This window comes from Manis javanica, chromosome X, assembly GCF_040802235.1.
Source record: "Manis javanica isolate MJ-LG chromosome X, MJ_LKY, whole genome shotgun sequence".
NCBI lineage: Eukaryota > Metazoa > Chordata > Mammalia > Pholidota > Manidae > Manis > Manis javanica.
Genome location: NC_133174.1, coordinates 28,440,362 through 28,454,890, shown reverse-complemented (window position 1 = coordinate 28,454,890; position 14,529 = coordinate 28,440,362). Strand labels below are relative to the sequence as shown.

Genomic DNA, 14,529 nt, shown 5'->3' with positions numbered 1-14,529 from the left:
GCACTCTCTCCAGAATTGGCTCTAGAATATGATTTCTTGAAAAATTCTCTTCTCTCAGTTTATTGTTTCCACATTTGCTTCTTTCTTATGAAGGTAGAAGACCTGGGCAGCTGTTTAATCTCTGGCTGCATTTCTGAAAATTAATTGGCAGATCTCTGCTTTACTTCTACTCACAAGCATTCTCATTAGCAGTTTAAGTAATGACTTTTTTTGATGTGAAAAACATTTATTATTTTATGTAATTTGAGCATTTGATAGATACTTTAACTAAGGCTACCAGAGACTTAATAGATGGATATTTTAGCATTTGTAAGGGAAAGCATACAGAGTGGAAAGAACAAAGAATGCTTAATTCTCTGTGTAGAGCTCCATTGCCATCTCTTTGATAATGGAGCTGTGGGTAGAATGCCTGATTAAAATCCTCAGATAATATCCAAGCTTCATTTTGTTCAATACTTGCAATCGCTGGCCCTTCAGTCATTTTTTTTCATAATGAATAGAAAAGCAGAGCAATTTGGGCTTCATCTTTTTCTTTTTCTGTACCTATTTTGTTGGAAAACAGCTAATGAAAGTGCCTTAGGAATAAATCAAATAACTGCTTCTTCCTCAAAGGAGACTCTCAAGGCCCCCAAAACTGAGTAACCTGTACTATTTATGTTAAAGACAGAAAAAAAATTGTAGAGCTAGGAATTTTATTGACTTGTTGATAAAGTTAACTATCATCATGATTAATTCAGAGACATCAGAAAATAATTTAATAAAATAATTTGGCTGAGGAAAATTCTATTTTATCTGATTAGTGTTCTTGATTCAAGAAATTCAGTGGTAAACCCAAGTTGTTTCCAAAACTAGTATCTTGCATGTCCCAAAGACAGAACAGAAATCACCTTAAGCCATTTACCTTTTTTGTTACTTCTTGCATCCCAGTCCATGCTGCCATCCACCTAGATGCTCACTGACTATTGCTATGGCAGAGGATGCATGTTTTAAACTCTTGGTCTTAAGGAAGAAATTGCATCAAAAAGGGCTAAAATTATATGAAATACCATAGCTCAAGCAATGGAATATTTTCTGCTAATTTAGTAGTGGGCCAAAGTCAGGGAGTAGAACCTACTTATGGGATTTGAAGGGATTACACCCCTTTCTCCTCTGTAGTAATGGCATGCAGCTCTTTTCAAGGTAAATTAATCAAAATGACACTGAACTGGCTCAATTCAGGGCATGTAAATCAGAATGACTTCCTACTCAAGCCTTTCCCGGTAGGGAAGGAAGATCTTTATTATAAGCCTTCATGAAGCTACTCTTGGGTCAGCATTCAGGGCTGTGTCGCAACCAAATAGCACATAGTTTTTATGCACCATGGGAAGAAAAATAAGAGGATCAATCTTCAGGTTCATTTCAGCCTCTGTGTGTCCAGGAGTTCTTCAAAAAAGGGCCCTGTGGCCATCTGAAGGGCAGTAAAAATGGGATGTTTGCTGCTTTTTATACCACTTTGGCCCCTGAGCAGTTGAGAAGTCTCTAAAGCAAAGGATGCTGACCTGGGGTCCCAGGACAGAGTGAATCTGTGAGTTTAAGTGGGTAAAAATTCCTTCGTGATGTCCACTAACTCTGAATAACAATTTAAGTCAAACCACAGTAATATTAGCTGTACTATGACTTGGCTATTATTTCCACAGATCTTATGTATTGTACTAATGGAGTGTATATTTTAATACATGATAATTTTTTAATACTTTGATAATCTTAACTCCCAAAATGAGTGTCCTTAAATGTCTTTTCTCCTATGAAGCTCTCTACAATATTTAGAGAGTGATAATCTTTGCCAATCAGGAGCTTATTTTGGAGTAACATATACTGCTGAATGCATTCTGCTCTGTACACTTGTCTCCATTTCTGTATTTTTTCCCTCTACTTGATGGATGGCTCCTTGAGGGCCATATTTGTGACTTATTTAACCCTATATTCCTCCAATACTCAGAACTGTACTTGAGGTGCCACTTAGCAAAAATTTATTGAATGATAAATAATTCAATATCACTGGAAAAAAAGAGTAAGTCATGTCACTGTAGGAAATCATTCAAAAAGTACTCATTTCTGAGCACTGCTGATATGACGTTCAGTTTTAAAGTGTGGCTAAAATCCGTCTCCTGTCCTGATCCTTCCTGATAATCCTTTGGATTTAATTAGAATAAGAATTTCTTAATTGCTCTTACTTATGCTCATGGATCATGTCCCTGTAAAGTAAAATGTGTGACAAATATAAAGTTTTATAATCCATGTGGATTCAAATGTGTTGTTTTATATGTATCATCTATTACTTAAAAAGAGCAGTTCATAGAGGCATTTTTATTTTTTAATAGAAGACTGTCTTTTTTATGCCACCTAAAACACAATTTCAGCACTTTACTGCTCATTTGAGAATAAAAATTAATAATGTGAGGGAGATATTGACTGTAGTGACTCTGAGGAAGAGAATATATGCTAGGTCATGCTATACTAATAACCCCATATCTCAGGCAATTAGCACAATAATTTATGTATCACACTAAATGTCCACCCTAGGTGGTGAGAATGCATTCAGAGACACTTGGTAAAGGAGGCTTCATTTCTGTATGCACTTCTCTAATAAACTGTGGTAGGGCAAGGGAACAATAAAACGTGCTCACTGTGTCTTAAAGTTACCACTTGGAAAAACATTCAGCATCTTGCCTCCAATGCCATTAGCCAATTAAGTTACATGTTCACACATAACTTACAACATGACTGAGGAAGTGCAATATTACCATGTGCCTAACAAGAGAAAACTAAGGATATCTCTAAAAAGCTCTAAAAGAAATACAGATAGTTTATGGATATTTCCCTTAATTTTTTCTTATTCTCTTATGGTACTTCGCTGATTAAACCTAGAGACCAGACCAGGGATTCACTGAGACGATGTAATTACATATGAAAATTAATTATAGGGGTCTATACCACAGTTCTGTTGTGGTCATGATTTAAAGTGCATGTTCTTAAATTTTGCTTGTGCCAGGAAAACTATCTGAGGCAAATATTAAGGAGAGCTTTAAGAAAAACGGGATATGTGACATTACTGAGTATTATATTCCTAAGACATATTTAAAGACCAAGGGGCCTCATTATGGTGATAAAGCTAGATTGATGAAATATTAGATAACTTGGTGTTATTTAAAGATAAAACTCTCTTTTGTGTTCCCACGTGGTGGAAATTCTTGTTTGCCTATTCCAATAACCATTGGCCCTTTCCTCAGTGACCAAACCCTCAATTTATTTTGATATATATATGGAGAAAAGTAATTTCTCAGTCTTCCTTCTTGTTAGTCCAGACAGTCATCTAATTAAGATTTGCCCAGTGGGCTACAAGCAGAAGTGCTCTGTTATATTTCTGGGAAGCTTCCCTAACGGAGAAAGGGCATTCTTATCCCTGAACTTCCTCCTTTCTGTGGCCTGTAACGTGGATTTGATTGTTGGAGTTCTGGATACCTTAGCTGATACTTGAGAAAGCGAGTAAGGGCTTGCCTGCTACCTGAACAGTCAGGATCCAGATGGAGAGCCGCAGTAACTGCTTCCAATAAATCTCCTCAGAGTGGTCAGAAATACAGCCTTTTAGTGACATAAGACTGGTCTACCTCAAGTCTACACTATGGATTTGGGGCCCAGCATTCAGCCCATGACAGTGGTGAAATGACAAACCAAGAATCGGCCCTTTTTTTTGAGAAACTGAGTGGCGTTTGCCTTTCTAAGACCCACCCTTGCCTCTGGTCTGGAGGACAGCCTTCAAAGAGGCACACAGGAATAGATTCTCAATGCTTTAAACTAATGACTGGGAGGTAGTCTGTGAGAGCTCATCTACAGAGGCCTGACTACTCTATATTGGATCATGTTCTCCCTGAGGCAAGGCAACACTCAAGGTCACTGTACTTTATGTTTTTTTTCTTTTATCACAAGAAGGCTTGAGATAACTAGGAAAGTACAGTATTATAAATACAAATGGATGAGACTATGAGAAAGAATGATCGATAACGTGTGAGACCATGGCAGACATACTTCCTAGGCTGTACTTCATGCTGAACTGGCAAATATTTCAGGTGAGGATTTCCAAAGTTTTCTTTTCTGATGAAATTAAATCATAAATGCCTTAATATTTGTTCATTCCATTTTGTTTCTGATTTAAGAAGCATAACATAAAAAAGATGTCCGTAAGCTTCAATAATTTTGGAACTTGGGATCTAATCAAAACCCTTTCTGAATATTATATGAAGGAAATTATGTTAAAATTTGGGATACAGAATTCCTGTTACATTGTAAATTATAAAAGTAGATTCAATTTTTCTGTGCAATGAAGTGATCCAAGTTTGAGTTATTTATGTCAGAAACCTACAGCATTGCTTGGAGATCTGACTCTAGTTTAATACGTGACACTATAAATTATTTGCAATTAATGTGAAGAAATTACTTCAAGGCCACTCAGGGTAAAATCTATTATTACAAAGCAGATGTGTAATCAAGAAGCAAGGGACTGAAAAGATAAAAAGCTAGAAGAACTGCTTGTTAAAGCATTCTTCGTAATCTAGTATTTGGCACTACAAGGAAATTAACATAAAAGCCTACAATACTCTATTCTTATAATATCTATAATATTACCTTATAGCTTAATATATTAATTCACATTTTATTGTTCATTAAACTAAAATATGAAAGGAAGACTTTCAATGCCTTAGTTAAACAAGAATTAAGCTTGCAATAGAACAAATACAGTAAGACCAAAATGGTTTTTCCTTTACCAATTTTCCTCCCCAAAGAACCAATGAAAAACTAACATCTTATAATAAATACAATACTTATAATCCCCTAAAACTATTGGTTTAAATACAATTCACTTTTGGAAAAAAAAAACTGCATTCATTTTAATCTTAGCAAGACCTGCAGAATCACTTTAATGGTTTCTGATGACTTTAATATTGAGAATTCTTATGTTATCAAAATTACTAAATCCTTGTTTTTTTAGATCTAAAAGGATGACACTGATACTGTCAAGAATTACACAGAGACAGTTATAAAATAAACTAACAACATAGTAATGGTCAATATGCACATGTTTCACTAACAGATACCTACATTATTTTCTTTCTGTCTGACTTTCTTTAACCTTGGTAACATCATTTTTATTCTACTTCACTTTAAATGGCCATTCTATACTTTAAAACAAGAGAAATACAAAGCAACCTAACTTTAAAAAATTCTGCTTCTCTATTCAGAAGTCAAAGTTCCTTTCTAAACAAAATATAGACATCATAACACAGGTGGAATAAGCTTAAATACAGTCAGTTCTCTTTATCCATGAATTCTATTATTTACAAATTCTCCTCCTTGCTGAAACTGATTTGTAACCCCAAAATCAATACTCATCGTGCTTTCATGGTTGTTTCAGGATATGTGCGGAGAGGTGAGAAGTTCATGTCATCAGCCAGGCAAGTTCCCAGGTGAGGTCAAACAAGGTGATTGAGCTTTTCTGTTTCAGTTATCATACATGGGTGAGCAGAGAATGGAGATGCTAGGGGGCAGTACAGAAGTGCCTAAGTGCAGGAAGCTCTAGCTCTGGGGCCAGGTGGACATGGTTGGAGATAATTCTCTGGCACTTGTTGGTGGGTCAGTGTCATGCAAATCATTTAATACATCTGAACCTCATTTTCTCTGTGTAAAGAAAATACAATCTACCAGGAATATAGTGCTTTGAAGATTTATGATTATAATCTATGTGATTATATGTGTGTGTGTGTGTATATGTATATATATATACATATACACACACACACACACACACATATATATATATATATATATATATATATATATATATATATATATACTCCTAGGAGTAATGGCAGTATTCACTAACTGCCACAATTTTATAGAACATAACTAACGTGAATAATGAGAATCCACTGTATTTAATCAAGTGCCTATTTATTCAATTTTCATGCATATAAACCTAGCAACATCTAAAGTGAGAAAAACAGCTTGAATAAGATAAATTTTATATAACACAAATTAAACATTTAAAATAAATTAAAACTATTGTGTGATTATATAACAGGTTTACTTAAATGCTAATTTCTCAGATTTTCTCCTCAATTATAAGCATAAAATATGTTGACATTTACCCATTATTTGTATGGTTAACAAACTGTCCAGATTCAGTCAGTTGACATGGCAAAGAAACAAATGTTGAAGACTCCACCAAAATGACACTAAAATAAATGAAAAAAGGATTATTTTTAATTCTACTGGCAAGAAAATTCAGATGACCCCACAACAATCTTATAAGTTTTTCCTTTATTCATAAAATACAATTTGAATCAGAATATGTTAGAGTTCAAAAAAATCCATGTGTCCTCATTCTGCAACTCAAAACATATAAGAAGGGAAAGATCTGGAATGGAAGTATGTAAATGTTTGCCCAAATTATACACTAGAAACAATGTGAACATCACACACTAGTCTCAGCACATTGTCAGAGCTGCACACATTTCATAATTTCTAATCCTATTTCCAAAAGAGAGAAATGTTTCTTCAGAAGTAGACATGAGATGCAGAAACCTACTCAATCAGTGCATTAATAATTATGCCATCTTCTAGAATCACACAGCAATTCATTCCTTCTAATATGATAATGCTCATTCACTCAAGAAACAGTTATGGAGACTCCATTACATGTTAGCCGTGGCACTAGGTGCTGGAAAATACAAACATGAATGTGCTATCCTCTCTGCCTTAGGCTGCCCACATTGCAGTGGGAGGATAGTGTGGAAATGATACTGCAGCAGAAAGTGAAAAATGTCAAGAAGACATAACATGTAAGGAAGGCCTAATTCTACTTGCAGAGTTGAACAGAATCTGTATAATACCAAGAACAGATTTGTTGAAAGAAATGTGTTTTATTATGTAACAGTTATTAAAATCTCACAATAATAGCTTTACAGGAAAAACAGATAAATGAAATTAATAAAATGTTTTAGTCTTGAACCATACACATATATACAAATACATACAACTGCAGGCAAAAACAAAAATGCCAAATATCTTCACACATCCTAGTGTTTGAATGCTAACAGTTTCTGTTCTTTTATTTTAGCTTGACAGTTCTGATGCTTTTATACTAGGGTTTTATGGATTATATGAATATTAAATATTAAAAATTTTTAAGCAGACAAAATTAACTGTAGTAAAATGAAAACTATGAAACTATGCAAGACATGTATCAGACTACCAGATCTGCTTATATCATTTTAAAGTTATAGTTAAGCAAATAAAGGAAGAGTTCTTCTCCAGAGAGTAATTTAAATTTAAAATCAGGCCCTGACTCTCATTTAAATCTCATAAAATTATGAGGCAGAAAAAATTTACACTATTTCTTTATATTTCTATAAATCCAAGGTGAATCATTGGGGCAATTTACTTTGGTCATAATTGGTCTTGGCTAAAAAAGCGGTCACAAAGATAATACAGTTTGACACACAAATACGGATAAAAACCAATCTAATAAATATTAAATTTTTCATACATTGTACATGTACCACTTTAAGCTAAAATAGCATTCATATGCTTCTGTCTGAAAAGCCCCTGCTTAATTGCAATGAACATATGTTCTTTAAAATAGATAGAAACATTGACTGTAAAAATTAGAGACTAACATTAAAATGGGAAAAAAATACTATTTATTACTGCAGCTTCTCACACTTCATTACAATAATCTGTATTGCTTGTTCAAAATGCAGATTCCCAAGCTTCTATTTGCAAGAATTCTGACTTAGTAAGTTTGGCCTGGGTTCCAAGAACCACCATGTAAAGCAAGCTTTCCAGAAGCTTTTTAAATACCTTATCTATGCATTAAACTTGAAACAATACTGACTTAGACCAACACTGATCTAACGGTAATGTACAAAAAAATCTCCTGGAGATGTTAAATGCAGATTCTGACTCAGATGCATTGGAAAGGACCTGAAATTTGGTTTTCTAACAAGCTCTCAGGTGATGGTGATTTTGCTGATTCAAGGCTCACACTTTGAGAAGAATGAGTCTAACATAAAACAAAAACTATTTTTCAAATAATAAAACCAGGCTATCAGGAAAAGAAAAGCAGGAATGGCAGAGTTATAATTCACCCCTCTATAACAGCAACAAAAACACTGGAAAAATGGTGTGGATAAAATGAGAGTTCCTGTGGCCCGGATTCTCACCTGGCCCTGGTTGACTAGCTCACTGCACACCTGTGGGCAATTTGACTCTATATAAATATCTCTGCCCAGTGCTCTGCACTCCATATGATGGCATGATGGCATGACTGCAAGGCTGCAGCAAAGCAGATGCTGGAATGGTGGCAGTGCCTAGAGGACAGAGGCCCAGAGGATGGCTGTGTGGGATGGCTGTGCAGAGAGACCCAGAGGATGACTGTGCAGACAGAGGGGCCCAGAGGATGGCTGTGCAGGCAGAGAGACCCAGAGGCAGAGACCAGATTGCTGCATGCAGACTCACTCTGAGTGAACAGGATTTTAGTGGCTGACCTGCCACCTGGAAATAAAGTTGGGTATAGCCCTTTCACCCCAAGAACGTTTTGCTGTCATTGCTTTGGTCACATTGAATCCATAGCGAACTTGCCCTGGGCTAAAACCCATTGGCAAGACAATTGGTGAAAGTCAGCAGAGTTCATTGTTAACCAAGGAAAAAGACAGGCTGCCTTTATGGAAGGGGTGCTTCAGCGGGCTACTCCTGTGAATGGGAAAACAGTGGATAGTCCCCCAATGGGTATGTGGTCTGAGGTGGCTTGCCTCCTAGAGGACTGGGCCCCACCCCAGGACTGGAGTCAAGTGGAGGTGACACCTGAGGCTGTAGGGGTGGCCCTTGGTATAATAAGTAGATCCTTTGAGAAGCAGAGTGCCCATGAGGCAGTGGGGACTGTGGGTTGGCTGCTTCTCACAGTATTAAAAAAGTCTACAGAGGAGACCCAAGAAATGGCGGCATGAGAACACGAGCTGCAAACTTCTGTGGATTCCCTGAAGAAGGAGATGGCATTGATGCAAGAGGTGGCATGAGAATGCTGGCAGCAAGGTGCCATTGGTGACAAGACAGCAACACTGCCAGGTGTTCTGAAGGAGGAAGAGGCCATCAAGGAAAAAGACGAACTCCTAAGGGAAGCACAGGTGGAGGTGGTATGAGAATGTCAGCTCTGAAGCAGTGAGGTGAAGGTAAGAGAGCTGCTGAAGACTGAGCTGGCATTGTTATGAGGCACTGTAACAGAGGAGGCACTTGGGGAAGTGGAGAGAAAGATGCCATCAGCCCCAGAAATGGAGGAGCTGGGGAAGGATGAAGGGGTGGTGCCAGAAGCACTGGCCCCTCCTGTATTGAAAGCATGCCCAGTGGTTGTAAAGAAAATAAAGACCCAGCAGCTGAAAGTTCCCCAAGGAGAGGAGCAGCCCCCTCCCCAGGTCATGGAGCACTCTATGGTCCACCCTTATACTCAGGCTGAGCCAGTGGCTGTGGGACTTAGGTGTGAATGGAATTGTTCTGTTGGGATCAGAGATGGGAAAGCTGTCTTCCCTGACAGTGCAGCCCGCCTTGAGGCAGCGATTACAAAATGCAAGGTGACATTTACAGTAGCTGAAGCAATGAGAACCCAGAAAGAAATGAGACCTGTTACTCACAGGAGGAATTTGAGGGGCCCTGTGAGGGTTATGCGGACCCAGATGTGGGTTGATTTGATATGGGCAGGAGTAGATGGAAGGAAATTAGACGGGAAGCCAAATAAGGTCTTACTGGAGGTATGGCAACAACTGAAACCACAGCAGCAGTTCCAGCCATTAAGACTAAAGAGGCAGAGGTCAGAGACAGCCACGAGTCTGGCTGGTCTGTCTGCAAGACTTTTTGTTGGAAAGGCTGGAGAACAATGTTCAAGCTTCCTTGCGCAGGGAAGCTCTTGTAAAGCAGTGAGGGCACATAGATTGAGAGGAAAGAATCCTGGAGGGGTGGAGTGTGGATAAAATGAGAGTTCTTGTGGCCAGAATTCTCACCTGGCCCTGGTTGACTAGATCACTGCACACCTGTGGGCAATTTGATTCTATATAAAAAGCTCTGCCCAGTGCTCTGCACATGACATGGTGGCACAGCTGCAAGGCTGCAGTAGAGCAGAGGCTGAAGTGGTGGCAGCACCGAGAACAGAGGCCCAGAGGACGGTTGTGCAGGATGACTGTGCAGCGAGACCCAGAGGACAGCTGTGTGGACAGAGGGGCCCAGAGGAGAGCTGTTCAGACAGAGGGGCCGAGAAGACGACTGTGTGGGCAGAGGGCCCAGAGGCAGAGACCAGCTTGGTGCATGCAGACGCACTCTGAGTGAACGGGATTTTAGTGGCTGACCTGCCACCTGAAAATAAAGTTAGGTATAACCCTTTCACCCCAAGAACATTTTGCTGTCAATTTCTTTGGTCACATTGAATCCATAGAGAACTTACCCCAGGCTGAAACCCATTGGCAAGACAAATGGTCAAAATTAACTTTTTCAGAACTCTTATTAATTAATGAAAGGCTTGAAAGAATATGAGTAGTGTTAATTCTGGAAAAACTACCAAACTTTGGTAAGAACAGTAGAGCTAACAGCCTTGTAGCTTCCATATTTGTCTTGCCAATGGGTTTCAGCCCCAGGCAAGTTCTCTATGGATTCAATGTGACCGTAGAAAATGACAGCATACATTCTTTAGGGTGAAAGGGTTTATTTCCCTGCTTGTTCTCCCAGCAGTAGGTCGAGCACTAGCGTCTCTGCCTCCGCCCAGAGCACTGGACCGAGCTCTCTATATAGCGCAATAATAGCTTATTGCCTAAAGGTGTGGAAGTGTAGCCTAGCAACAGACCAGGTACATCATCAGGTGGTTTAAGTTCAGTGAGGATCCTGTTCATAGGAACCCCACCTTCCCCACACTCTACCCTTCCAGGATTCTTGCCTTACAATCTACATGTTTTCATTCTTGCGCAATGGTCCCTGTGCGAGAAAGCTGGAACACTGTAACCAGATTTTACAAGACCAACAAAGATAACACTTAGAGATTATAATAAAAATTAAGATACAACAAGATTTTGATACAGGTAACACATTTATAATCTCAAGCCAGAGGAGGTTCCTAATAACAAAAATTAAAATGATCCTCAAGCCAGAGGAAGTTTTCCCAATCCACAAAGATATTAGGGGAGATAAGACAAATGTTTTAATGACACCAACATAGGCAAATATTGCCCATCAGGTAGATGCGTGAAAGAGAGTGGTCCTGTGATAGGACTGTAGCAGGAAAGGGGTCTCTTCCAGGTCTTGTATACCATACTTTTACTCCTTTCCCCGTGGGAGTTACTGACGGGTCTATATATAGTGCTACTGGAGGTGCATGCACTGGCCATAATGATAAAACAAAACTCCCCGGTAAGATGCTCCTACCTTCTGGCCATTCAGGATATACTACAGTGAACTTTGGGGGCCACTCGGCTGTTATTTCAGGAACACACAGGAGGCCAGCTTCCAGGCCTTATCCCCAGGGTGCAAGGAGAGTCAGCCATCGTTGGTCCATGTGTAAAAAGATCCAAAGCCACATCAACTCAATGATTGAGTCTCCTGGGTTCAGTGCAGTTGGTGCTGGCAGCAAGATATTATTCTGGTGGCCGAATCTCGGCTTCAGTAATTCTTCCTTGGTTTGTACTTGCACTTGTATAGGGGAGGCAGCCATATGTGTTAACATGTCTAAGGGGCTCAGGGCTCCCTTTTGGGGTCTCTCATTCAAACACTGTAGTATGGTCCATAAGCAGACTGACGATCCTCGTAGACTATTGGTATCTGACTTTGGTCCAGATTTCAACAAGCCATCATGCCTCTCTATCATGCCTGATGCAGTAGGATTGTATGGCATATAAAACTTCCATTTGATTTGCAGATGTCACAACCATTCTTGCAGTGTATGTCCAGTAAAATCGGTGCCCTGATCACTCTCAATTACCTGTGGTTGGCCATAGGGAGCAAAGAGATGCTCCAGGCCTCTTTTGGTCATCTGATGGTCTGCACAACAGGTAAGAAAAGCAACCATAAGTCCACTGGCTGTGTCCACACAAGTCATGGCATACCGATATCCTTCTGACACAGGTAGAGGCCCAATATAGTCTATCTGCCACCTGACGAGGGGTAGAGGCCCCTTAGCTATTCTCCCATGCTGCTGTGGAACTTGGTGTAAGTCCCTTTTGGAGCACACGACACACTCCTGCCAGGCTCTACTAACTTCTTCAAAGGTAAAAGGCAAGCCCCAATGATGGGCTACAGCCCCCATTGTCTTTTTCCTCTCATGCAACAAACGCTGATGTAACCATTGGGCTATATCAGAGGCAGGCTTTCCTTCCAACCAACGTACCTGGGCCAATTTGTCTGATTCATCATTTTCTGGAGATGCCAGTGGCAAATGACCTGTCACATGATACACTTGAATTATTTTTGTCTGACCACAGGCCCATAAGTGTTACCATAATTCTTGACCTCAAAGGGGTCAGTGACCAACCAACCAGTTGGCATGGTACCAGGTTGATAGCCACAGGGTCAAGCCCTGATAGACACCCCAGCTATCAGTACAGATAACTATAGCGGAGGGCTACTGGCTGATCACAAGCCACATGGCCTGTATCTCTGCCTATTGGCTGCTCTTCCCCTCACCATCTTCCATCCATATTGTTTCAGTCTTAGGATGGAAAGGTATGGCCCTCCATTTTTGGGGCTGCCCATGGCTGGATCCATCTTCAGGTATAGAGGCTCTTCCCTCCCGGTAGGGACTCTCTGCTACTAATGATTCAAAAGCAAGTTCTTCCTGCTTTTCACTAGTATATGTCACTGGCCCCAGTAAGCATTGGAGTTCTTCACTCAAGGGGCTACTAGAGAGGGCACTATGCTGCTGTAGGTAAGCACCTCATTTGGCCAGTGTGGGCATTTGTGCCACACAATTCCTTGGCTTTTGGTTCCAGTCTCGTACCCACCCCAAGATGGGATAGGTGGTTATTATCTTTATCGGGACCATTCCAGTGATGGGTTCTGTAGCCAGCCAGGCATGATACATGGCAGTCAGTTGTTTTTCTATCAAAGTGCATCGTACCTCTGCCCATTTCCAGAGTTGTGACCAGAATCCAATAGGGCCATGAGTTCGTTCAAGCCGCTGCCAGAGATGCCAGCCATAACTGTCTTCAGTCACATGAACATCCAGCTCACAGGGCCTTCATGGGTCTATCACACTCAAGGCCTGCAAGGTCTTGACTGCCCATTTTGCTGAGGTAAAGGCAGATGCACATGTCTCATCCCAGTCCCACCTGACACCCTTTTGTACCAACCGGTATAAGGGCTTCAGAATTTGTGTCAAGTGTGGGATAAACACTCTACACTAGCCTAGAAGACAGAAAAACTCCTGTAGCAATGCTAAAGTTGTAGGGGTAGGAAAGGCCTGGACTTTATCTATAACTGCTTCTGGTATAACTTTGGTCTTACCCGACCAAATGAACCCTAAGAATTTGACAGACAAACCAGGTCCCTGAACTTTGGTACTATTCACAGCCCATCCTTTCTCCTGTAGATGTTGCAGCAGTCTAGGTGCTACACCTTTTAGATCTGAAAGAGAATTGGACATGAGCATGACATCATCAATATAATGGTACAGCCACACCATTGGCGGTTTGTCCCATGTAGCCAAGTCCTGGTCTACAAGTCCATGACAGATGGAGGGGCGGTGGAAGTATCCCTGTGGAAGGATAGTGAAAGTCCATTGCCATCCTTGCCATGTGAAGGCAAACTGTTCCTGACTTTCCTGCTCAATGTCAATGGAAAAGCACAAAGTACAGCCATAAGCCAATTGAGCAGGAAGTGACTACCTGGGGTCTGATGTGCATTTTGTAATCACTGCCTCAAGGCAGGCTGCACTGTCAGGGAAGCCAGCTTTCCCATCTCTGATCCCGAGAGAACAATTCCATCCACCCCTAATTCCCACAGACACAGGAGCCAAGCTGATATTGACTCCCAGGGCTTCTGCCTAAACCGGGAGCCCAAATCCACCAGCTCAGCCTGAGTATATGGGTGGAACACAGAGAGCTCCATAACCTGGGAACTTTCAGCTGCTCTTCTCCTTTGGGAACTTTCAGCTGCTGGGTCTTCATTTTCTTTATAACCACTGGGTGTGCTTTCAGTAAAGGAGGGGTCAGTGCCTCTGGCACCACCCCTTCATCCTTCCCCAGCTCCTCCAATTCTGGGGCTGATGGCACCTTTCTCTCTCCTCCTCTGAGTGCCTCCTCTGCTACAACCTTTACCTTTTCTGCCATGTCTCGCAACAATGCAAGCTCAGTCTTCAGCAGCTCTCTTACCTTCACCTCAATGCTTCACAGCTGGCTGGTATTCTCATGCCACGTCCACCTGTGCTGCCCTCAGGAGTTTGTCTTTTTCCTTGGTGGCCTTTTCCTC

The 14,529-nt window shown here is 40.6% G+C and overlaps 1 protein-coding gene across 1 annotated transcript in view; it reads right to left on the bottom strand.

The window, feature by feature from the left end:
- Window positions 1–14,529, bottom strand: part of CFAP47 (cilia and flagella associated protein 47) — a 489,967-nt gene that overhangs the window by 231,076 nt on the left and 244,362 nt on the right. The window contains exon 41 of the mRNA XM_073227718.1: window positions 6,183–6,269. Within this exon, the coding sequence (XP_073083819.1) occupies window positions 6,183–6,269 (87 nt within the window). The remainder of the gene's footprint in view (window positions 1–6,182; window positions 6,270–14,529) is intronic.